This window comes from Callionymus lyra, chromosome 14, assembly GCF_982586985.1.
Source record: "Callionymus lyra chromosome 14, fCalLyr1.hap1.1, whole genome shotgun sequence".
Lineage (NCBI taxonomy): Eukaryota > Metazoa > Chordata > Actinopteri > Syngnathiformes > Callionymidae > Callionymus > Callionymus lyra.
In genome coordinates this window covers 5,051,274-5,079,021 of record NC_141831.1, presented here as the reverse complement: position 1 = coordinate 5,079,021, position 27,748 = coordinate 5,051,274, and the positions used below count along the sequence as shown (strand labels likewise).

At 36.2% G+C, this 27,748-nt stretch overlaps 1 protein-coding gene across 3 annotated transcripts; it reads right to left on the bottom strand.

Moving 5' to 3' along the window:
* Positions 1 to 8,019: 8,019 nt before the first annotated feature.
* Positions 8,020 to 27,653, bottom strand: nf2b (NF2, moesin-ezrin-radixin like (MERLIN) tumor suppressor b). Of its 3 annotated transcripts, XM_087807131.1 has the most exons (17): positions 27,523 to 27,641; positions 27,298 to 27,412; positions 25,579 to 25,704; positions 25,380 to 25,502; positions 25,205 to 25,288; positions 25,058 to 25,126; positions 24,376 to 24,458; positions 24,238 to 24,313; positions 22,240 to 22,377; positions 22,108 to 22,182; positions 21,500 to 21,613; positions 20,320 to 20,442; positions 17,422 to 17,639; positions 15,008 to 15,110; positions 14,778 to 14,917; positions 11,603 to 11,771; positions 8,023 to 8,422 (listed from the first exon to the last, which is right to left on the bottom strand). In XM_087807131.1, the coding sequence occupies exons 2-17, from the start codon at positions 27,385 to 27,387 to the stop codon at positions 8,375 to 8,377; spliced, it is 1,779 nt and encodes a 592-aa protein (XP_087663257.1). In that variant the 5' UTR covers positions 27,388 to 27,412; positions 27,523 to 27,641; the 3' UTR covers positions 8,023 to 8,374. The 3 variants fall into 3 exon arrangements, with proteins under 3 accessions (XP_087663256.1, XP_087663255.1, XP_087663257.1); XM_087807130.1 differs by having other exon boundaries at positions 8,020 to 8,422; positions 22,108 to 22,377; positions 27,298 to 27,399; positions 27,523 to 27,653; XM_087807129.1 differs by having other exon boundaries at positions 8,020 to 8,422; positions 22,108 to 22,377.
* Between the last annotated feature and the right edge of the window lie 95 nt (positions 27,654 to 27,748).

Genomic DNA, 27,748 nt, shown 5'->3' with positions numbered 1-27,748 from the left:
AATAAAGTTGTAAAATATAATAAACGGAAGTAGCACTAACTTGGTGAACGAAGGAGTCAGACTTGATTCTGTTTTTTATTTTCTTGTTTCTGGAGAAAATAAAACGTTTTTATTTGAAATACTATAAAGTTTTTAGCGATTCAAAGCAGCGTGTGCACCGCAGTTAACAACCCTGACGAAACAAAGTGTTCCGAAGGTTCCGCATTTTTTTCATTGTTTCTCATTCAAGTACACGTCATAAAACAACAACACACACACTGATGATACAATATAGTCACACATCACAACAACACACATACTGATGATACAATATAGTCACACATCACAACAACACACATACTGATGATACAATAGAGTCACACATCACAACAACACACACACACACGGATGATACAATAGAGTCACACATCACAACAACACACACACACTGATGATACAATAGAGTCACACATCACAACAACACACACACTGATGATACAATAGAGTCACACATCACAACAACACACACACACACGGATGATACAATAGAGTCACACATCACAACAACACACACACACTGATGATACAATAGAGTCACACATCACAACAACACACACACTGATGATACAATAGAGTCACACATCACAACAACACACACACACACGGATGATACAATAGAGTCACACATCACAACAACACACACACACTGATGATACAATAGAGTCACACATCACAACAACACACACACACACTGATGATACAATAGAGTCACACATCACAACAACACACACACACTGATGATACAATAGAGTCACACATCACAACAACACACACACACTGATGATACAATAGAGTCACACATCACAACAACAAAACACACACTGATGATACAATAGAGTCACACAACACAACACACACACACACTGATGATACAATAGAGTCACACATCACAACAACAACACACACGCTGATGATACAATAGAGTCACACATCACAACAACACACACACACTGATGATACAATAGAGTCACACATCACAACAACACACACACACACTGATGATACAATAGAGTCACACATCACAACAACACACACACTGATGATACAATAGAGTCACACATCACAACAACACACACACTGACGATACAATAGAGTCACACATCACAACAACACACACACTGACGATACAATAGAGTCACACATCACAACAACACACACACTGACGATACAATAGAGTCACACATCACAACAACACACACACTGATGATACAATAGAGTCACACATCACAACAACAACACACACACTGATGATACAATAGAGTCACACATCACAACAACACACACACTGATGATACAATAGAGCCACACATCACAACAACAACACACACACTGATATACAATAGAGTCACACATCACAACAACACACACACTGATGATACAATAGAGTCACACATCACAACAACAACACACACACTGATGATACAATAGAGTCACACATCACAACAACACACACACTGATGATACAATAGAGCCACACATCACAACAACAACACACACACTGATTATACAATAGAGTCACACATCACAACAACACACACACTGATGATACAATAGAGTTACACATCACAACAACACACACACACTGATGATACAATAGAGTCACACAACACAACAACACACACACTGATGATACAATAGAGTCACACATCACAACAACACACACACACACTGATGATACAATAGAGTCACACAACACACACACACACATACTGACGATACAATAGAGTCACACATCACAACAACACACACACACTGATACAATAGAGTCACACAACACACACACACACACTGATGATACAATAGAGTCACACATCACAACAACACACACACTGACGATACAATAGAGTCACACATCACAACAACACACACACTGACGATACAATAGAGTCACACATCACAACAACACACACACTGACGATACAATAGAGTCACACATCACAACAACACACACACTGACGATACAATAGAGTCACACGTCACAACAACACACACACACTGACGATACAATAGAGTCACACATCACAACAACACACACACTGACGATACAATAGAGTCACACATCACAACAACACACACATTGACGATACAATAGAGTCACACATCACAACAACACACACACTGATGATACAATAGAGTCACACATCACAACAACACACGCACACACTGATGATACAATAGAGTCACACATCACAACAACACACACACACACTGATGATACAATAGAGTCACACATCACAACAACACACACACTGATGATACAATAGAGTCACATATCACAACAACACACACACTGATGATACAATAGAGTCACACATCACAACAACACACACACTGATGATACAATAGAGTCACACATCACAACAACACACACACTGATGATACAATAGAGTCACACATCACAACAACACACACACTGACGATACAATAGAGTCACACATCACAACAACACACACACTGACGATACAATAGAGTCACACATCACAACAACACACACACTGACGATACAATAGAGTCACACATCACAACAACACACACACTGATGATACAATAGAGTCACACATCACAACAACAACACACACACTGATGATACAATAGAGTCACACATCACAACAACACACACACTGATGATACAATAGAGCCACACATCACAACAACAACACACACACTGATTATACAATAGAGTCACACATCACAACAACACACACACTGATGATACAATAGAGTTACACATCACAACAACACACACACACTGATGATACAATAGAGTCACACAACACAACAACACACACACTGATGATACAATAGAGTCACACATCACAACAACACACACACACACTGATGATACAATAGAGTCACACATCACAACAACACACACACATTGATACAATAGAGTCACACAACACACACACACTGATGATACAATAGAGTCACACATCACAACAACACACACACTGACGATACAATAGAGTCACACATCACAACAACACACACACTGACGATACAATAGAGTCACACGTCACAACAACACACACACACTGACGATACAATAGAGTCACACATCACAACAACACACACACTGACGATACAATAGAGTCACACATCACAACAACACACACACTGACGATACAATAGAGTCACACATCACAACAACACACACACTGATGATACAATAGAGTCACACATCACAACAACACACACACACACACTGATGATACAATAGAGTCACACATCACAACAACACACACACACTGATGATACAATAGTCACACATCACAACAACACACACACACTGATGATACAATAGAGTCACACATCACAACAACACACACACACTGATGATACAATAGAGTCACACATCACAACAACACACACACACTGATGATACAATAGAGTCACACATCACACACACACTGATGATACAATAGAGTCACACATCACACACACACTGATGATACAATAGAGTCACACATCACAACAACACATACACTGATGATACAATAGAGTAACACATCACAACAACACACACCTACAGTCCCACTCGCTGGATTAACTTATCAAGTATTTCAAACAAGTTTGTTCAGGGTCTCAGCGAGGGCTTGTGTCCCCAGAGCTGCATGGATTAGCATCTCATTGACAGTGTATCAGCCACAGACTCACACACTGTGTGATATTCAGTCTAAGCTCAACTGGACTCTGGTTTCCTCCCGCTGGCCCCGGCAGAGCATTAAGTAAATGCCAGCGAGTCTGCCTCCACGACGGCACTTCTTCTGAGAGTAATTGGATTCCAGCGTAAGTAGGTGAACTCTCTGAGCTCCGGTCGCACAAAAGTGTTTCGTTCGAACACAAGCCTTAATAATTCATCGATGCTTCGGACGAGTCGTGATTAAAGACGCTCAGAATTCCGGCTGGACGTCGTCAAAAGAAGTCGTCAGAGTATTTTATGAGTGTTGATCTGGTTACTATTATGTTTAAAAACCACTTCAGACGTTCAGTTCAAAGTTTAAAACACAAACTAGACAACTGCAGTTTTCCTGTGTCGTATTACGGCGTCCTGTCCAGGGTGTCCCCCGCCTCTCTCCCGAAGACGCTGGGACAGACTCCAGACCACCTGTGACCCTCATAAGGGAAGAAGCAGAAAATGAGAGAATTTTCTATCCTAACTGTGACAGATGTCACTGTGGCAAAAACAAGAAAAACTGGATAAAAAATAAAAGTTGAATAACTTTTCAAAGCCACATGGAAGAAACAAAAGTTCAAGACTTTCATATATATTTGGAGACGTGTGAGACTTGTGTAGTTGTAACATGGTGGTTGCCATGACAACGTTTAGTTGTCATTGTGAAGGAGAAACTAAAATAAATTCCATTAAATCTTCCGAAATGTGGTTCGTTGATGAAATAAATACGAGACACTGATAAGAAAACGTGTAACTGGAGGGTTTATTGTATAATAATTTCAATAAAAATGTGTTTTTTACTTTTTGATATTGAAAATAGAAATGGAAAAAGGAAATGAATTAAAAAAATAAAAAATCTATCCTTACTGTGACAGATGTCACTGTGGAAAAACGCCCCCAAAAAATTGAAAATAAAAGTTGAATAACTTTTCAAAGATACAAAAGTTCATGACAAGAGTCTCATCTGTTCGAAGTGTAGACATTAACACGTGTGTAGTTGTGACACACGCTAACATGGTGGTTGTCATGACAACGTTTGCATCACAGTGAAGGCGTAAATAAATTAAAAAAAATCTATAAATCTTCCGAAATGTGGTTCGTTGATGAAATAAATACGAGACACTGATAAGAAAACGTGTAACTGGAGGGTTTATTGTATAATAATTTCAATAAAAATGTGTTTTTTACTTTTTGATATTGAAAATAGAAATGGAAAAAGGAAATGAATTAAAAAAATAAAAATTCTATCCTTACTGTGACAGATGTCACTGTGGAAAAACGCCCCCAAAAAATTGAAAATAAAAGTTGAATAACTTTTCAAAGATACAAAAGTTCATGACAAGAGTCTCATCTGTTCGAAGTGTAGACATTAACACGTGTGTAGTTGTGACACACGCTAACATGGTGGTTGTCATGACAACGTTTGCATCACAGTGAAGGCGTAAATAAATTAAAAAAAATCTATAAATCTTCCGAAATGTGGTTCGTTGATGAAATAAATACGAGACACTGATAAGAAAACGTGTAACTGGAGGGTTTATTGTATAATAATTTCAATAAAAATGTATTTTTTACTTTTTGATATTGAAAATAGAAATGGAAAAAGGAAATGAATTAAAAAAAAAAAAATCTATCCTTACTGTGACAGATGTCACTGTGGAAAAACGCCCCAAAAAAATTGAAAATAAAAGTTGAATAACTTTTCAAAGATACGAAAAGTTCATGACAAGAGTCTCATCTGTTCGAAGTGTAGACATTAACACGTGTGTAGTTGTGACACACGCTAACATGGTGGTTGCCATGGCAATAATTCCTGCGTCACAGGTTTTGAGGTGACAAAGCAAAAGAACATTTAAAGTGCGGCTGAAACGGGTCCTCGTGTAAGACTTGAACGTCATTAGGAAGAAACAGGAAGTGACAGGAGGACTTGATCCCGGGAGGAGGAAGTGGATAAACATGAGATGTGTTACAGCTGGATTCTTCCCCGGCTCTGATGGAAACACTAGATTGAATCAAGCCGTTGAAGTCGCCGCTGAGGCGAGTCTCTCAATATCAATGAGGGGAGTTGGCAGGAAAAACGTCTTCGCCGCTACTTATTAACCGCCACGGGCCTCAATTAAAGGTCACGAGACGACCCCGGGGGTCACGAGACGAACCCCCGGGGGTCGCGAGGAGGTTCATGCTCCGTATTTCAGCGCCTGCAGTCTCGAGTGCGACAGCGACGGCGACTCTGAGGTGGAAACAAGAAGCACTTAGAAGTGATGAAAATCAATAAAACTCTCCTCCGTCACTTTCACGCCGCGAACGTGCGCGACCTTGAACCTCCTTTTACTGTCGGAAGAAAATCCGTTTTTTTTGCATTTTTCGTCAAATAAAAATAACATCTTTTGGAAGTTAGTTTGGCAGCGAACAGGAAGTGACATGTTCGTTTATGTGTTGCCATTAAACGTCTGGCCTCTAGATGGCAGCAGTCGGGTACAATGACATCCAGGCGAAGAGCTGAGGACGAGAGGATACAGTGACTCCTGCAGCTTTTAAAAAGTTGATCTTTGGACATATTTTGGTTTATCAAATATGGTAAGAATGAGATCATCTCTTAATGACTTACTTTAAGCACATACAACAAAATTACGCTCATTTTATTAAATGCATCTTAAAAACATTTACACACTTTTTGGGGATTTAAGAAAAGTCTGACAAGTTTTCAGTAAATTAAAGTTATTTAAATGTTCATAAATAACTACAACAGTATTTGTACTAAAATGGACGTGCATTAAAAATCTATTTCGGAGAGGGTGACCTACAGAGTGCGGTCGATTCACCAAGATAGTCGGTGCAAATTTAAAATCGCCATGAAGAGTTGTGCGTTTGTTTTGACCTCACAAAGAACTTGAGTCAGCATCGGGCAGGAAGACTAAGGAATATATCTACTCCGGGCACTCCGGTTTCCTCCCACAGTACAAAAACATACAGAGGTTGATTGAGAACGTATAGTGTGTGTGTGTGTGAAGGGTTGTGTGTCTTTGTGTGTCCTGAGACAGACTGGCGTCCTGTCCAGGGTGTCCCCTGCCTCATTCCTGAAGTAGCTGGGATAAACTCCAGCCCCCCCGCGACCCACATAAGGGAACAAGCAGCACAGAAAATGAGTTCATTTCCTATCCTGACTGTGACAGACGTCACTGTGGCCAAACAACAAAAACAGTGTGAAAACAAAAGTTTAATAACGTTTCAAAGCCACATGGAAAAAACAAAAGTTCATGACAAGAGTCTCGTATGTATTTATAGACGTTAACACTTGTGTAGTTGCAACATGGAGGTTGTCATGACAACGTTTGCGTCGAGGTTACAAATGCAATAAAAAAAAAAACACGTAACGTGCGGGTTTTAAATTCAAGCTCCAAACATTCCGTGAAATGAAACTCAAAAATAAATTCTATAAATCTTTTGAAACGTGGTTCGTTGATGAAATAAATATGAAACACTGATAAGAAAACGTTGTAGTGTAACTGGAGCGTTTATTGTCTAATAATGTGAATAAAAATGTCTTTTTTACTTTTTCATATTGAAGATACAAATGAAGAACAAAATGATTAAAAAAAACATCTTCAATATGTTTTAAGATTTCGTGGAAAATTTAAGAATAAAAAAAAAAACATTGTTATGATTTGTTTTCGGGATAAATGTTTAATTAATGCATTTCAGAAAAAAGACAAAAACACGGAGCGAAGCTCCTGAAATGTTTCGACGACTTAATGTTGTAACGAGAAATATTTTGTGTCTCAGGGTCGATAAAAACCTCCAGAGCCGGAGGGTCGGACCAGGAGCGTCGGACCCGGAGCGTCGGACCCGGAGCGTCGGACCCGGAGCGACGGACCCGGAGCGTCGGACCCGGAGCGTCGGACCCGGAGCGCCGGACCCGGAGCTTCGGACCCGGAGCGTCGGACCCGGAGCGTCGGACCCGGAGCGTCGGGCCCGGAGCCTCGGACCCGGAGCCTCGGACCCGGAGCCTCGGACCCGGAGCGTCGGACCCGGAGCGTCGGACCCGGAGCGTCGGACCCGGAGCGTCGGACCCGGAGCGTCGGACCCGGAGCCTCGGACCCGGAGCGTCGGGCCCGGAGCGTCGGGCCCGGAGCGTCGGACCCGGAGCGTCGGACCCGGAGCCTCGGACCCGGAGCGTCGGACCCGGAGCGTCGGACCCGGAGCGTCGGACCCGGAGCCTCGGACCCGGAGCGTCGGACCCGGAGCGTCGGACCCGGAGCGTCGGACCCGGAGCGTCGGACCCGGAGCCTCGGACCCGGAGCGTCGGACCCGGAGCGTCGGACCCGGAGCGTCGGACCCGGAGCCTCGGACCCGGAGCGTCGGACCCGGAGCATCGGACCCGGAGCCTCGGACCCGGAGCGTCAGCGGGATTTCAACCACGCATCATTAAATTAGGCAGAAGTCGGATGCAAAAATCAAATCAAAGGCAAAAGCAAAGTAGAAAAAATAAACTCCAAGAACATATAAAAAAAAAACCTGAAGCGATTGGAAGAGAAAACGGCACGACTGTCCCTGAAACATCTGGATGTGATCGACGTCTTCTCTCTGGAACGTCTCGACCCTCAAGACTCCAGGAAGTCCAGGCTCTCAGGACGAAGGACTCGGCGCTCGTGGTGAGGATCAGACTTCTTCATAGTAGGCCATCTGAGACATGTAGGCCGAGTTCCTCTGTGGAGACACCAGTGATCAGAAGGTCCTTCAGGAGGATCGAGACAAGTTCACGTCTGCTTCCAGATGATGAAGAACCATGTGTTGAGGAGATCAGTGTCTTCAGATCATACTGAAGGTTTCCTTTTTCATTACATTTTTGTAAATATAGACAATTTTTTATTTTACACATAGAGTTTGATATTTTAATCCCAATAACTGAGAAAATAAATGTCTAAATTCAATATTTTCTTATTAGTCGCCTATTAAATTCAGCATAAAAAGTGTTGATATAAATACAATAATCATTTGAAATGATCTTCATTTACTGAGTTAAAGAAAACGACAATATTTAAAGGTTTTAAATGATCAGAATGACCTGAAAAACATGAACTAAATGTTATGATTTAATGTTGTTGTTTTTTTTAAGTTACATTGTTACCGTGATACAAAACATGACTTTATAAACATATAACATGTAAACACACGATATAACAAGTTGAATAATTGAAAGTAAATAAACTAAATTGATGCAAAATAAAAGAAAAAAAGTCAATCTTGAGAGGAAAAGGTTTGAATCCTCGGTGAAACCTGGTGTGACATCATCACACGTGAACCTTTTTGGCATAATTTGTTTAGAAAATGAAGCTAAACATGATAAATTAATATTATTTTACTATTATATAGTAACGAGTAACTTAAAGTAACTACATTACTTCTGAAAGTATCAAGTAACTTAAAGCAACTGAGTTACTTTTGAAAGTAATGATTAACTTTGAGTAACTACATTACTTTTGAAAGTAACAAGTTACTTAAAGCAACTGAGTTCCTTTTGAAAGTAATGAGTAAATTAAAGTAACTACATTACTTTTGAAAGTAACAAGTTACTTAAAGCAACTGAGTTCCTTTTGAAAGTAATGAGTAAATTAAAGTAACTACATTACTTTTGAAAGTAACAAGTTACTTAAAGCAACTGAGTTCCTTTTGAGAGTAATGAGTAACTTAAAGTAACTACATTACTTTTGAAAGTAACAAGTTACTTAAAGCAACTGAGTTCCTTTTGAAAGTAATGAGTAACTTAAAGTAACTACATTACTTTTGAAAGTAACAAGTTACTTTAAGCAACTGAGTTCCGTTTGAAAGTAATGAGTAACTTAAAGTAACTGAGTTACTTTTGAGAGTAATGAGTAACTTAAAGTAACTACATTACTTTTGAAAGTAACAAGTTACTTAAAGCAACTGAGTTCCTTTTGAGAGTAATGAGTAACTTAAAGTAACTACATTACTTTTGAAAGTAACAAGCTACTTAAAGCAACTGAGTTCCTTTTGAAAGTAATGAGTAACTTAAAGTAACTGAGTTACTTTTGAGAGTAATGAGTAACTTAACGTAACTACATTACTTTTGAAAGTAACAAGTTACTTAAAGCAACTGAGTTCCTTTTGAAAGTAATGAGTAACTTAAAGTAACTGAGTTACTTTTGAGAGTAATGAGTAACTTAACGTAACTACATTACTTCTGAAAGTAACAAGTAACTTAAAGCAACTGAGTTACTTTTGAGAGTAATGAGTAACTTAAAGTAACTACATTACTTTTGAAAGTAACAAGTTCCTTAAAGAAGCCAAGTTTATTTTGAAAGTAATGAGTAACTTAAAGTAACTACATTACTTTTAAAAGTAACAAGTTACTTAAAGAAGCCAAGTTTATTTTGAAAGTAATGAGTAACTTAAAGTAACTACATTACTTTTGAAAGTAACAAGTTACTTAAAGCAACCGAGTTCCTTTTGAGAGTAATGAGTAACTTAAAGTAACTACATTACTTTTGAAAGTAACAAGTTACTTTAAGCAACTGAGTTCCTTTTGAAAGTAATGAGTAACTTAAAGTAACTGAGTTACTTTTGAGAGTAATGAGTAACTTAAAGTAACTACATTACTTTTGAAAGTAACAAGTTACTTAAAGCAACTGAGTTCCTTTTGAGAGTAATGAGTAACTTAAAGTAACTTCATTACTTTTGAAAGTAACAAGTTACTTAAAGCAACTGAGTTCCTTTTGAAAGTAATGAGTAACTTAAGGTAACTGAGTTACTTTTGAGAGTAATGAGTAACTTAACGTAACTACATTACTTCTGAAAGTAACAAGTAACTTAAAGCAACTGAGTTAATTTTGAGAGTAATGAGTAACTTAAAGTAACTACATTACTTTTGAAAGTAACAAGTTACTTAAAGAAGCCAAGTTTATTTTGAAAGTAATGATTAACTTAAAGTAACTTAATTACTTTTGAAATTAAATTGAATTCACTTTTTCAGAAAAACCTTCAGTTATTATTTAGAAACGAAAACTAAAAAGACAAAAAATGGTGATAAATGCAAGAATGTAGAGTTGAACACGAGTGATGCAGATAAACGTGAAACAACACAATGAGTTTCAGTGATTACACAGAGTGTCCAGCAGGCGTCTCACACGTGAGGAATCGTCTGCTCAGGTGAGAATCGTCTGCTCAGGTGAGAATCACCCGCTCAGGTGAGAATCATCTGCTCAGGTGAGAATCATCCGCTCAGGTGAGAATCGTCCGCTCAGGTGAGAATCGTCCGCTCAGGTGAGAATCATCCGCTCAGGTGAGAATCGCCTGTTTTTTTTTAATATAATTTAATTCAGTATTTTTATATTGAAAGGTTTGATTGACTTGTTTTTTTTTGTAATTTTTTTTTTTTAAATGACATTTTTAAAATGCATTATTATCATTTTTTATAATCCAATGACACTAATAATTAAAAAAAAAAATCTTAATTAAAGATATTGTTTTATTTATGGCCTTTTTATATTGTTGGTATAACGGTGACAACAGACATTAGTAAAAAGTAATAAATAAAGAGCTACTTGATCAAACTGTCAGCCAATCATGTGAGGCGCAGCTGATCACATGATCACAACTACAAATAAGTCTGTGGTTTTGCCTGTCGCTATTAAACCAACATTTTAATAATACATTTAAAAGACTACATATAAATAATTATTGAATTTAGAACATATATTGTTGAATTATTGTAATTATAATATCAATAATCAATGGTTATATTTGTTGAATGATTGGAATCACAATATCAAACTCTACGTGTAGAAAGGATAACTTTGAGAACTAATGTACACAGCAGTGATGACACAACAAACACACGTGTAGATCAGGTGTAGGTGAGACACGTACGTTGCTGTGCGGCAGGTAGACGGGCTCCTGCACGTACGCTCGCGCCTCACTGTGCAGGTTGTAGACTCCTGCCTGCTGCTGCTGCTCCTCCAGCTTCAGGCTCTCGATCTCCGTCTTCAGCTCCTTCAGCTGGTCCTGCAGGTGTTTGCTCTTCTCCATGTACTCCAGCCTGGACACGCCGGAGCAGAACTTCGTCATTTCAAAGTCGTCACGTTAACGGTGTGGCTTCGATGAGTTCGTTGTTGTGTGTTTGTGTGATCAAGAGAAGAAGTGACTCCTTTCAGTTCCTCCAGGAAATAAACTGGATCCACTTGTCGACTGAATATCAAAACATCTGGATTGAAAAATGACGATTTATGCACTTTTCATTTATTTTCTTATTGTTAGCTTTCGTCTGAATTGATGACTCTCTCTACCTAGTTACTTTGAATGTAACAAGTAACTTAAAGTAACTAAATTACTTTTTAAAGTAACAGATCACTTAAAGTAACTAAATTACTTTTGAAAGTAACGGATCACTTAAAGTAACTAAATTACTTTTGAAAGTAACTAAATTACTTTTGAAAGTAACTAAATTACTTTTGAAAGTAACAAGTAACTTAAAGTAACTAAATTACGTTTGAAAGTAACAAGTAACTTAAAGTACCTAAATTACTTTTGAAAGTAACAGATCACTTAAAGTAACTAAATTACTTTTGAAAGTAACTAAATTACTTTTGAAAGTAACTAAATTACTTTTGAAAGTAACAGATCACTTAAAGTAACTAAATTACTTTTGAAAGTAACGGATCACTTAAAGTAACTAAATTACTTTTGAAAGTAACTAAATTACTTTTGAAAGTAACTAAATTACTTTTGAAAGTAACAAGTAACTTAAAGTAACTAAATTACGTTTGAAAGTAACAAGTAACTTAAAGTACCTAAATTACTTTTGAAAGTAACAGATCACTTAAAGTAACTAAATTACTTTTGAAAGTAACGGATCACTTAAAGTAACTAAATTACTTTTGAAAGTAACTAAATTACTTTTGAAAGTAACGGATCACTTAAAGTAACTAAATTACTTTTGAAAGTAACGGATCACTTAAAGTAACTAAATTACTTTTGAAAGTAACGGATCACTTAAAGTAACTAAATTACTTTTGAAAGTAACAAGTAACTTAAAGTAACTAAATTACATTTGAAAGTAACAAGTAACTTAAAGTACCTAAATTACCTTTGAAAGTAACAGATCACTTAAAGTAACTAAATTACTTTTGAAAGTAACGAATCACTTAAAGTAACTAAATTACTTTTGAAAGTATCTAAATTACTTTTGAAAGTAACTAAATTACTTTTGAAAGTAACAAGTAACTTAAAGTACCTAAATTACTTTTGAAAGTAACAGATCACTTAAAGTAACTAAATTACTTTTGAAAGTAACGGATCACTTAAAGTAACTAAATTACTTTTGAAAGTAACTAAATTACTTTTGAAAGTAACGGATCACTTAAAGTAACTAAATTACTTTTGAAAGTAACAAGTAACTTAAAGTAACTAAATTACATTTGAAAGTAACAAGTAACTTAAAGTACCTAAATTACCTTTGAAAGTAACAGATCACTTAAAGTAACTAAATTACTTTTGAAAGTAACGAATCACTTAAAGTAACTAAATTACTTTTGAAAGTATCTAAATTACTTTTGAAAGTAACTAAATTACTTTTGAAAGTAACAAGTAACTTAAAGTAACTAAATTACGTTTGAAAGTAACAAGTAACTTAAAGTACCTGAATTACGTTTGAAAGTAACAAGTAACTCAAAGTACCTAAATTACTTTTGAAAGTAACAGATCACTTAAAGTAACTAAATTACTTTTGAAAGTAACGGATCACTTAAAGTAACTAAATTACTTTTGAAAGTAACTAAATTACTTTTGAAAGTAACAAGTAACTTAAAGTACCTAAATTACTTTTGAAAGTAACGGATCACTTAAAGTAACTAAATTACTTTTGAAAGTAACGGATCACTTAAAGTAACTAAATTACTTTTGAAAGTAACTAAATTACTTTTGAAAGTAACTCAATTTCTTTTGAAAGTAACAAGTAACTAAATTACCTATGCAAGTAATGAGTTTACTTACTTTAAAAGTAACTGAGTTACTTTTAAAAGTAACAAGCATCTTAAAGTACTTAAATTACTTTTGAAAGTAACAGATAACGTAAAGTAACTAAATTACTTTTGAAAGTAACAAGTAACTTAAAGTACTTAAATTACTTTTGAAAGTAACAGATAACGTAAAGTAGCTAAATTACTTTGGAAAGTAACAAGTAACTTAAAGTACTTAAATTACTCTTGAAAGTAACAAGTAACTAAATTACTTTTGAAAGTAACAAGTAACTTAAAGTAACTGTGTTACTTCTAAAGGTAACAAGTAACTTAAAGTTACTACATTACTTATACAAGTAACGAGTCTACTTAAAGTAACTAGGTTACTTTTAAAAGTAACTGAGTGAGTTACTCTTAAAAGTAACTGAGTTACTGAGTTACTTTTAAAAGTAATAAGTAACTTAAAGTACCTACATTAATACTGAAAGTAACAAGTAACTTATAGTAACTGAGTTACTTTGGAAAGTAACTATTAACTAAAAGTAACTCAATTATTTTGGAAAGTTACAAGTAACTTAAAGTAACCAAGTAACTTTGGAACGTAAGGAGTAACTTAAAGTAACTGAGTTACTTTTGAAAGAAATGAGTAACTTTGAATTCCTTATGGAAACATTTTTTAAAGCATCAAATTATTTTACGGCCAATAGATCACATGACATGTTGTTCTATTGGCAGAGAGCTCAGTACTCCCTTAGTATTGTCTGGTGACTCTATTATACCAACACTTTTATGTTTAGTTCAAAATACTTTCGATTAAAAAATATTGAATTTAGAAAATGTATTTTTCAATCATTGGAATTATAATATCAGATTCTACGAGAACATTTTTTAATTAAATTACTTTCAAAAAGTCAATTTACAAATTATTCAATAGAAACAAATTCAACCTTTTCAGTATTAAAAGTTATTGAGTTTAATTATTCACAAAAACCAATGAAACGATTTTAAAAAACATGTTTCAATTAGTAAAAAGAATCCTGTGAGATTCTTTCCATGATACTACTTCAGCTGGTGACTTTAAAGCTCACCTCTCTCTCTCGATCTCCATCGACAGTCGTTTCATATCAGAGTCCTTGAAGTCGAGGCGCATCGACGCCGATTCATAGGCCAGGTCCGGCGCCTCGGGGGCCGGCGGGGGGGCGGGGGGGGCCGAATAGGCGGCGATGAGCTGGAACACAGAGAACGAAGATGAGACTGTCCTGAGGTGAATCATGTAGCCATGAGCTCAATGAAGGATGAGTGATGGGTGTTCACTCACGGGGTAGGTGGTCTTGGTGATCTCCAGCAGCTTCTGCTTGGCTCGGCGCTCGGCGTCCTTGGCCTCGGTCAGGTCCTGCTTCAGGTGGTCGGCTTCCTTCAGCCTGAGGACGAGTCACCGGAGATTCAAGGCTCCAACCCCAGATAAACAAACTCGGGATACAAATAGAACTTCAGCCACTTTTGGGGAAACTATTCATAGTCTTGTCTTCAGAGAGTGAGTCGGGATTTAAGGAGTTCCACTAATGTTGCACATCAAAGAGTATTTACAGAGTTTTGGCTCCGAGACCGAGGATAAAACAAACATCCATAAACATTATTCTGTCCCTCCAGGGAAACCAAAGATGAAGCTCGACATCTGCAGCATCAAATAATAAGTTTATAAAATGAGCTTCATCTTTAAAGTGTAACAGAAGTGTGTGTGTGTGTGTGTGTGTGTGCGACTCTATTGTATCATCAGTGTGTGTGTGTTGTGTGACTATTGTATCATCAGTGTGTGTGTGTGTTTGTGTGTGACTCTATTGTATCATCAGTGTGTGTGTGTTGTGTGACTATTGTATCATCAGTGTGTGTGTGTGTGTTTGTGTGTGACTCTATTGTATCATCAGTGTGTGTGTGTTGTGTGACTATTGTATCATCAGTGTGTGTGTGTGTGACTCGATTGTATCATCAGTGTGTGTGTGTGTGACTCTATTGTATCATCAGTGTGTGTTTGTGTGTGTGACTCTATTGTATCATCAGTGTGTGTGTGTGTGACTCTATTGTATCATCAGTGTGTGTGTGTGTGTGCGTGCGTGCGTGACTCTATTGTATCATCAGTGTGTGTGTGAGACTCTATTGTATCATCAGTGTGTGTGTGTGTTGTTGTGATGTGTGACTCTATTGTATCATCAGTGTGTGTGTGTTGTTGTGATGTGTGACTCTATTGTATCATCAGTGTGTGTGTGTGTATGTGACTCTATTGTATCATCAGTGTGTGAGTGTTGTGTGACTCTATTGTATCATCAGTGTGTGTGTTGTGTGACTCTATTGTATCATCAGTGTGTGTGTGTTGTGTGACTCTATTGTATCATCAGTGTGTGTGTGTGTTGTGTGACTCTATTGTATCATCAGTGTGCGTGTGTTGTGTGACTCTATTGTATCATCAGTGTGTGTGTGTTGTGTGACTCTATTGTATCATCAGTGTGTGTGTGTGTGTGTGACTCTATTGTATCATCAGTGTGTGTGTGTGTTGTGTGACTCTATTGTATCATCAGTGCGTGCGTGTTGTTGTGATGTGTGACTCTATTGTATCATCAGTGTGTGTTTTTGTGATGTGTGACTCTATTGTATCATCAGTGTGTACGTGTGTTGTTGTGATGTGTGACTCTATTGTATCATCAGTGTGTGTGTTGTTGTTGTGATGTGTGACTCTATTGTATCATCAGTGTTTTCATTGAAATATTAACATTAGAAAATGATCTTAAGCTCCTGAAAACACTTTCTGGAGATGAAATCTTGTTGACCATAACCACGCCCACTGTGCTGTGATTGGTCAAGTGTGAAGGTTTGTCTCCATGCGTCATCAATCCCGGAAGTCTCCACCTCCAAGGGACTCGTTGTATTAACAAAGCTGACTGGAGGAGAAGTGAAGCTATTATTACGTCATAATGGACTCTCGTAACCTCTCGTTCGTCCAGATTTCAGAGCAACTTTATAAAGTAATAAAGTGTAAAACATGGTCATGATGAGAAGTTACTGCGTCTTGGAGAACATTCACTACATGACACCAGAATTGATACTAGTTTAGGAAACGTGTTCATTTGTGACGTCATTTTATAGATATTAAAGATTAGTTCATATTTAAGTTTGCAACAAAACGATCATAAATTGCTATAAATATTCTCCCGAAATGTCAATTTGCACAATCATGACATGAGAAAACTAGGAAAACACTCAGGGAGTGCAGACCTCTAATGACCTTCCATGTTGTCATTTTACAACCAATCATATTTTTCCATTATTACTTTTGTTCTACATAATGTGACTCACGACTCACTGACTGTCAAACAGCAGGCTGTGTCTGAGACGCAGAAGTTTTTTTGACATAAAGTAGAGGAGTTTGAGCTGAAAATACTTCATAATAGTGTATTACTTAATTTTATATTCATTCCACTCAAATGTCCTCAATATGAATCATAAAAGATAAACTAGACAGAAACAAAAATACAAATGATAAACACAGTTAAAGTAATAATAAATGATAATTAAGCCACTAATTACCGTCAGTTTTACATTTTAACTTTATTTATTCTTTCTCGTTTGAGGTCAAAGAGCGGCTCGATGTTTCAAGTAAACTGACTGTGTTTGATCATCATGGACGTGTGCGTCTCGATGTAACGAATAAAAACCAGTGTTGGAAGGAGAAGCTCAAACCTCCGCTCCGACTGCTCCACCAGCTTCACGGCCAGCTGCTCGGCTTCCCTCATCTTCTGCTCCATCAGCCTTTTCTCCTCCTTCGTCTTCATGGCGGTGACCTCTAACCTCTGCCTCTCCTGCTCGGCGTCCGCCGCCTTATGGGCCAACAGCTTGGCCTCCTCCTCTGCAATCTGGGCTTTCTCCGCCAGCAGGTCGGCCGTCTCCTCCGAGCGCAGCTGCAGAGGAAAGAAGGTCTTCGTTTCGTATCCTTGGCTGCGGATCGTCAGGAGATGAAGGAACAACAGTCGCGCTGATGTCCTCGACACCATCTTTAAAAGCTTGAAACAAATGAGCTTTCCTCCAGATGTCGGCGAGAAGCAAGCGAGGAGCAAAGGTCAAAGGTCAGGAGCTAAAACTCCAGTGCTGTGTCTCAAATCGCATACTAGCGTACTCAAAGTTAGTATTTTTAGTGCACGTCTCAATTCTTAGTATGCGAACTTTAGTGCTCCATACACACTAAATTGTCACTAAAACGCCCACAAAACTGAGGATGGATCGATGGACACTTTCTACACTAAACGGCTCCATCTTAAGTCACTTTTTAAACGGAAGTAACGTCATATATATATATATATATATATTTATATCCATATACAGTATATTCATATACTTACAGGTGCATTTTCAGCAGCAGTAGAAGGATGACACGTCTTCGCTGCTGATACCAGCGTAAATATCTCGCCAATATTTCTCTTCTCATATTTTTTCTTTAATTCTTTTTCCAAACTTGCAAAACGTGCTGCCAGCAGGTGGCGATAGTGTTCCTACAGCTGGTTGAAATCATCGTTAAATAGTAGTAGAAGAAGAAGCTGTCGCGTCATTTCCTGTTGTAGCAGCAGAGTTTGATTTGAGACATACTATCTGTGGAGGATTAGTTACTAGTTAGTATGTACACTATCCTGATGATACTAACTTCTAGTATACTAAGAGAAGTATGTTTGAGACATACTATCTATGGAGGATTAGTTACTAGTTAGTATGTACACTATCCTGATGATACTAACTTCTAGTATACTAAGAGAAGTATGTTTGAGACATACTATCTGTGGAGGATTAGTTACTAGTTAGTATGTACACTAAACTGATGCATACTAACTTCTAGTATACTAAGAGAAGTATGTTTGAGACATACTATCTGTGGAGAATTAGTTACTAGTTAGTATGTACACTATCCTGATGCATACTAACTTCTAGTATACTAAGAGAAGTATGTTTGAGACATACTATCTGTGGAGGATTAGTTACTAGTTAGTATGTACACTAAACTGATGCATACTAACTTCTAGTATACTAAGAGAAGTATGTTTGAGACATACTATCTGTGGAGGATTAGTTACTAGTTAGTATGTACACTATCCTGATGATACTAACTTCTAGTATACTAAGAGAAGTATGTTTGAGACATACTATCTGTGGAGGATTAGTTACTAGTTAGTATGTACACTAAACTGATGCATACTAACTTCTAGTATACTAAGAGAAGTATGTTTGAGACATACTATCTGTGGAGGATTAGTTACTAGTTAGTATGTACACTATCCTGATGATACTAACTTCTAGTATACTAAGAGAAGTATGTTTGAGACATACTATCTGTGGAGGATTAGTTACTAGTTAGTATGTACACTAAACTGATGCATACTAACTTCTAGTATACTAAGAGAAGTATGTTTGAGACATACTATCTGTGGAGGATTAGTTACTAGTTAGTATGTACACTAAACTGATGCATACTAACTTCTAGTATACTAAGAGAAGTATGTTTGAGACATACTATCTGTGGAGGATTAGTTACTAGTTAGTATGTACACTAAACTGATGCATACTAACTTCTAGTATACTAAGAGAAGTATGTTTGAGACATACTATCTGTGGAGGATTAGTTACTAGTTAGTATGTACACTAAACTGATGATACTAACTTCTAGTATACTAAGAGAAGTATGTTTGAGACATACTATCTGTGGAGGATTAGTTACTAGTTAGTATGTACACTATCCTGATGATACTAACTTCTAGTATACTAAGAGAAGTATGTTTGAGACATACTATCTGTGGAGGATTAGTTACTAGTTAGTATGTACACTAAACTGATGCATACTAACTTCTAGTATACTAAGAGAAGTATGCGATTTGAGACACAGCACAGATCAATCTGGTGTGTCAAAGCAAAAACAAAATGGTGGACAAGTAAGTAAGTAAGTAAGTAATTCATATTTCTAGAGCACTTTTCCAGACCAGGGTCACAAAGCGCTTAAACAATCAAAACAATATTCAATAAAATATATACTTAAAAAAATCAAGATAACACCGAGACAAACACATTTGTCTCAGAGAATCAAGGACAACAACAGCAACAGTCTGGAAGGATTTCTCTCCTCTGGTCCTGAAGTTCAGGAACCATCAGTAGATTCTGATCCACAGACCTCAGAGCCCGAGCTGGGGTGTAAGTCTGGATCAGATCACTGATGGAAGGTCTGACCATGAATAGATCTGAAAGTAAGAACCAGAATTTTAAAATGATCCTGAAAGAAACTGGCAGCCAGTGAAGAGTTTGAAGGAGAAATGTGAGTTCTTCTACTAGAGCGACTCAGAATTCTGGCTGCAGAGTTTAGTATGAACTGTAGGCGAGACTGCGACGCGTCCCTGAGCTGGACGACAAGCATCGGCGTATTGACGCCGTCAAACGAAGACGCGGCAGTGGCGAGCGCGAGTGATCGAGGTCACGGGAGAATCCGTCACGATTAGAATAAGTATCGACAGGAAAAGAGTCGGAGAAACTGGAACCATTCTCTGACGTTTCTTTGAATCGAAATTAAGTTAATCATTCATTGAATATGACCGATGTCTCGCTCACCAGCGCCTCGTTGGCCAGTCGTGCTTCATCCTGGAGCTGGAAAAGTCTTCGTTCCATTTCCTCCTTCGCACGTTCGGCCTCCTCCCTCATCTGCTTCTCCCGGGCCAGGATCTGACGCTCCATCTAGAACACATGAGGGGAAATCACAGGTTTTCAGATGATGTACGTTAGGACTCAACGATTAATGGCATCTGAGACATTCAAAAATGTGATTATTAAATCGCAGTGTGTGTGTGTGTGTGTGTGTGTGTGTGTGTGTGTGTGTGTGTGTGTGCTCATCAAAATAACCTTATCACATCACACATCATTGCGTATGACAGGAAATACACTTAAATACACAAGAGACAAAAATATGCGGAAAGAAAAAGAAGTATGACTGACTAGTGGTCTAGAAAAGCGCTATACAAATAAGAATTACTTACTTACTAGTGTTTTCACTTTTCTTTACTCTAAAGTTTGTTTGATTCATTATTGACTCATAAATATAAATGTTTCACACTTTTATCACATTTTAACACTGCTTTTCAGTGTTTGCAGTGAATATGTTATATCTTACAAGTGTAATTACAGTAAATAAATAAACCATCTTTATTTTAAGGTTTGCTTAATTTGCCGTTATCATAAAAGTTACTTCATAACTTTATCTTGAGAATCAAAGAGAAATACATTTGAATGTAAAGTTAATCATTTATTGTATTCGATTTTAAAAAATACATTAAAAAAAAGGACTTTGACAAAATAATCGCATAAATAATCGCAATATTTCGGAAAATAATTGCTATTAAAACAGAAATTAATAATCGTTCAGCCTTAATATACGTTCACAGGCTTCCTACAGCTCTAGTTCAATTCAAAGTCAGTTTTATACCATTTTAATTGAAATATTATTCCCTTATTAACCAACATTTAAAAACATGGTCCCACTATGATACTGCACGTCAATCGGTTATTTTCTTTTAACGTTACAAAATATTTGGAGATTTGAAACCAACATAATATTCATATTTTTAATTATGTATTCACATTTTTGCATTTAAAAATATTATTAAAGACATTTTAATGCGCATTAAAGCCGTATTTGTAGCTTTAGATTCATGGATTTAATGCATTTTAAGACATTTATTTTTTATTTTTACAATCTGTGGTTAATATGTTTACATCACTCGTCTCCTGACATCACCTTTTTTCGGGCTTTCTCTTCTTTGGCCTGAGCTTTCATCTGCTGCACCTCGATGGAGTCCACCTTCCTCCTCCTCATGAACAGGTCGTGATTACCGATACACAACTGCAAGATCTGCAGACACAAAGTCAACAAAAAGATGTGCAAACAAGTCCTGTCTTTTTGTAAACACGGGGTTCCCTCGTCTCGTCACGGATCACGTTCCGCACACGTATTAGTCGATACTGTATTCAAATCCAAAAAAGTCAAAAGTGATGGACGGTTTTTGATGAGTAGACTGGGCGGCCAAGCATCACAGGAGCCGTTCAGCTCACCGTTACTGAGAGGGTTGTTGAGAGAGACACGTATGCAATGTTACGCTTGAAAGTTCAAATAAAATGTGTTTATTCAAACAAGTTTTAAAGTCTCATGTGTCTTGATCTTTTATAGTTTTAACTGTGTATTGTTCTTGATTGTTGAAGTTCTTTGTGACCCGGGTCTAGAAAGGCACTTTAGAAATAACCTTTACCTTTTTACTTACTCACTACTCTGTGGATTCAGTTTATTGTCGGGGTTTTCAGAGCCGTGTGATAAACGAAGAAGCACCGTCCACAAATCAATCAACTCACCAGCTTGTTGACGCGCAGCTGTGACGAGTAGAACTTGAAGACGTCCTTCTTCTTGTCCAGAGGTTTGATGGTGAACTGCGGGAGAGAGAGTTTCAGTGGACTTCTTGTGTTGACGCGAGCGGAGACGTTTACCTCCTTCTCGCTGTAGGAAATGTTCCTGATGTCGCTCCAGGGAAAGGACTTGTTGGGGTTCAGTTTGCTGTTGGGGCTGTAGATGTGAAGACCCTGAGCGTCCACTCCCAGCAGGAGGTCCGTGTCCCTCTTGTTTTGCTGTCAGAGACAGAGGTTTGATTGAGGAACTTCTGACTCGTGTGTGAAAGGATATCATCAGGATATTGAATGAATTGAACATTCATTCAAATGCGGAAACTTTGAATATTTTATTGAAATGTTTGAGGTTATTTTGTAATAATTTAATTTAATTATTTCTACAGTATATTAAAAGGTGGCTTTTTTTCTAATAATTTAAGTTTTTAAAATATATATATTTTTTTTATTAATTAATTCAATAAGTTTTATTCTGTAGCCTTTCACATGGCACAATTATAACAACATTTTTCAGTTTATTTTACTATTTAAATTAAATGATTATAAATTATTTATTATCAATTTAGAAATTATTAAATTGAATTATTCAATAAAAACTAATTTAACCTTCAGTTAAGAAATGATTGAATTTAATAACTCAATTAAAAATAATTTAACATTCAATTTAAAAATGATTAAATTTAATTATTGAATAAAAAACTAATTTAACCTTCAATTTAGAAATGATTACATTTAATTATTCAATAAAACATAATTTAACTTTCAATTTAGAAATGATTACATTTAATTATTCAATAAAAACTCATTTAACCTTCAATTTAGAAATGATTAAATTTAATTATTCAATAATAACTAATTTAACCTTCAATTTAGAAATGACTAAATTTAATTATTCAATAAAAACTAATTTAACCTTCAATTTATAAATTATTAAATTTAATTATTCAATAAAACTAATTTAACTTTCAATTTATAAATTATTACATTTAATTATTCAATAAAAACTAATTAAACCTTCAATTTAGAAATGATTAATTTTAATTATTCAATAAAAAATAATTTAATCTTCAATTTAGAAATGATTAATTTTAATTATTCAATAAAAAATTATTTAACCTTCAATTTAGAAATGATTAATTTTAATCATTCAATAAAAACCAATTTAACCTTCAATTTAGAAATTATTAATTTTAATTATTCAATAAAAACTAATTAAACCTTCAATTTAGAAATGATTAATTTTAATTATTCAATAAAAAATAATTTAATCTTCAATTTAGAAATGATTAATTTTAATTATTCAATAAAAAATTATTTAACCTTCAATTTAGAAATGATTAATTTTAATCATTCAATAAAAACTAATTAAACCTTCAATTTAGAAATGATTCAATTTAATTATTCAATAAAAACTAATTTAACCTTCAATTTAGAAATTATTAATTTTAATTATTCAATAAAAACTAATTAAACCTTCAATTTAGAAATGATTCAATTTAATTATTCAATAAAAACTAATTTAACCTTCAATTAAGAAATGATTGAATTTAATTACTCAATTAAAAATAATTTAACATTCAATTTAAAAATGATTAAATTTAATTATTGAATAAAAAACTAATTTAACCTTCAATTTAGAAATAATTACATTTAATTATTCAATAAAAACTAATTTAACCTTCAATTTAGAAATGATTAAATTTAATTATTCAATAAAAACCAATTTAACCTTCAATTTAGAAATTATTCATTTTAATTATTCAATAAAAACTATTGTAACCTTCAATTTAGAAATGATTAATTTTAATTATTCAATAAAAACTAATTAAACCGTCAATTTAGAAATTAATAAATTTAATTATTCAATAAAAACTAATTCAACCTTCAATTTAGAAAAAATTAATTTTAATCATTCAATAAAAACTAATTTAACCTTCAATTTAGAAATAATTAATTTTAATCATTCAATAAAAACAATGAAATAAAAACAACAACGTTTAAAAATAAAGTTTCTAGTTCAAAATGTTAGATTCAACCGTCATGAAGGATCTGATCTACTACAGTTGAACCGAACACACTCACCGTGATGGCGAAGTAACTGACGCCGTACATCTCCAGGTCCTGAGCGATCTTCAGATACTCCATCTCGGCCTCGTCTCTGAAGGCACACCTCAAGTTAACATCTCCACGTCTGGCCTCGACGTGTCTCACTGCTTATACCTGGCGATGCCTCTGTGCTCGGCGTACCAGGCCGTGATCTTCTCCTCCCACATGTCGGCTGTCATCTGGTACTGCATCAGCACCTGAGGGGAGACGTGACGCCCGGGGTTACTGGAGTTCAAAGGTCACAGGGAGTGACAGGACTTCAGAACTGAGGATGCATCATGTATGAGTACATGAAGAGTCGACTGAGAAATCTCAATCCAATCCAATCGACTTAAAGAAACCTTTCAAATATAGTGTATTTAGATCATTCAAGTGTATTTTTGATACTAGTTTGTGAATCCAACAAGTTAAATGTGTGTGTGTCTAGGAGTGTGTGTTGTCAAGAATATGTTGATACGTATCACGATGCAGGAACAATAATACCATTGATACTGTAGTAACAGGTATTGATGTAGTATTGTCGAGTACTTGACTCTGGTGTTGTGATAGTGTAGTAACAAGTATATATGTGTAGTATTGTCCAGTACTTGACTCTGGTGTTGTGATGAATGAATGATATTCTGTTTGTGCAGGAATAACATCTTTGTTTTTCTATGAAAGAGACAAACTTGGCAGCTGCTGAAGAGCAGCTTCCTCTCGTGTATCGTTTAGACAGTTGTGTTATTGTAATTATCGCATCACAATGTTTACTCGAGCGTGTTCTTGTTCGAGCCTCACGTTCCGCAGAAGTACTCACCGTTTTTGGCAGGAGTTCATCTTGTCCCAGGAACCCTGGTTTATGAAAGTTTGGATCGTAATCTCCGTACTGTAGTGGAAATCAGAGAGAGAGAGATCTTGAGTTAAAAAAACAGAACCTAATACGTTCTTTTAATAGAAACCTCACCTTCGCTTGAACTGCATACGACGCCAACAGAACGGAAGCTTCCGGGGAGCAGAAGATCTCTTCGTCTAATATCTGTTTTTTCACCTGAATAGCAGAGAAAGTGAATAAATTCAACGAGTTGACAGAACACCGAACAGATAAAGAGTCTTTTGGAAATTAAAAAAAAAAAAATCACCTGTAAGAAAAAGAGGTGCTGAGTTATTTCTTGAACCAGTTCTTCTTCTACTTTTTCCGGAAAGAATTTCGCGAGGAAGTGAAATGTTATCGGGGAGTCTTTGGGGACCTCCTGATCCAAAACCTGGTTTAAAAAGATGAAGAAACCATTAGCTGGACTCTTGTATCCCAACATTCAATGACGAACTCAAAGATCGTACTCGTTTCTCTTGCTTCAGCCAAGCGTACGTGTCTTTCACTGTGTAGCGAAGTCCGAAGAACCAGGTCTCCCTCAGACCCACGGTCCGGCACACCAGGTCGAACAGGTCTTTCCCTTTCCACTTGACCTGTGCAGAGACAACACCTTAGATTTCAAACGGAGGAAACATTAAAAAATCCTCTATTCATCGCACATTGATGAGATTTAGGAATTAATTATTACTATAAGTCAATAACTTGTGTTAAATTTGATCGTGTGATTTAAATATTGGTCTTTATTCAATTCTTACGACTGTTTCAATGCAGTTCCTGAGATCTAATTTTTTTAAAGAGGTACTTAAATGAAGTCTTATTTTAATCAACGGGTTACATTAATAAATCTAAGTCATTCTTTTGATACTGTAGTAACTAGTATATATGAGTAGTATTGTTGAGTACTTGACTCTGGTGTTGTGATAGTGTAGTAACAAGGATATATGTGTAGTATTGTCCAGTACTTGACTCTGGTGTTGTGATAGTGTAGTAACAAGTATATATGTGTAGTATTGTCCAGTACTTGACTCTGGTGTTGTGATAGTGTAGTAACAAGGATATATGTGTAGTATTGTCCAGTACTTGACTCTGGTGTTGTGATAGTGAAGTAACAAGTATATATGTGTAGTATTGTCCAGTACTTGACTCTGGTGTTGTGATAGTGTAGTAACAAGGATATATGTGTAGTATTGTCCAGTACTTGACTCTGGTGTTGTGATAGTGTAGTAACAAGGATATATGTGTAGTATTGTCCAGTACTTGACTCTGGTGTTGTGATAGTGTAGTAACAAGGATATATGTGTAGTATTGTCCAGTACTTGACTCTGGTGTTGTGATACTGTAGTAACTAGTATATATGAGTAGTATTGTTGAGTACTTGACTCTGGTGTTGTGATAGTGTAGTAACAAGGATATATGTGTAGTATTGTCCAGTACTTGACTCTGGTGTTGTGATACTGTAGTAACTAGTATATATGAGTAGTATTGTTGAGTACTTGACTCTGGTGTTGTGATAGTGTAGTAACAAGGATATATGTGTAGTATTGTCCAGTACTTGACTCTGGTGTTGTGATACTGTAGTAACTAGTATATATGAGTAGTATTGTTGAGTACTTGACTCTGGTGTTGTGATAGTGTAGTAACAAGGATATATGTGTAGTACTGTGGAGTACTTGACTCTGGTGTTGTGATAGTGTAGTAACATGTATATGCACAAACATCAGCTTTAAAAGCTGCTGGAGTCACTGTATCCTCTTGTCCTCAGTCACTGCCAGGATTCTGCAGTACTTCAATGTTGCTTTAGCTTTTGAGGATGTAATAAATGATACCATCAAGTGACCATAAGTTTAATTGCAACCAAAAAATGAAAAGGTGCATCTTAATTGTAAATAATGAAAAAACTTTTATTTTATTTTAAACGCACATATTGTTGTTAAACTATAGTAACACGTAAAATATGATTTGCAAGACAAAAATGTTTAAAAAAAAAGAAAAAAAGAAGCAGGGGCTGTTGAATATAGATATTAACACCCATTGTTATCAGACGAATAATCTTATTTATTTTTATTTAGTTTTTATTTTATCAATCACTGAACCCCTTAAACGATATAGAATCAGCGACTTGATTATTTTATTGTGGGAATATGAAATAAATACATGAAGTTGTATATTTTCGACTGAAGATGTACCTCACAACTGAACTCCACTTCTGCATCCATGGTGATCACTTTGACTTTAAAAGTCTTCGGCTGCTTCTTCTTCAAGCCCAGGATGGACATGTTGCTTGTTTGCTGTCAAACAAATCTGCAGAAGTCACTGGGAGTGAGTGTGACGTGTTTAAACACAAGGTGTTGCTCACTGGGAGTGAGTGTGACGTGTTTAAACACAAGTGCTGCTCAGAGAAGGCCTGTTACCTGAGGATGAAGCGACGCTCCACTGTTGAGCAGCAGCGATGCTAAGCTAACCCACAATATCAACGATAACTTGTTGATTATGTCGTATAAACGCAGCGAAACCACTCGTGGGAAGAGCTGAACTTTTCCAAAGTCTCCATGTTCGAACGACGACTTTGAAATGGTTTGGAAAAACACTTTAACGCACTTTAAAGCGTCGCTACGACGGTTAGCTTGTTAGCATTGA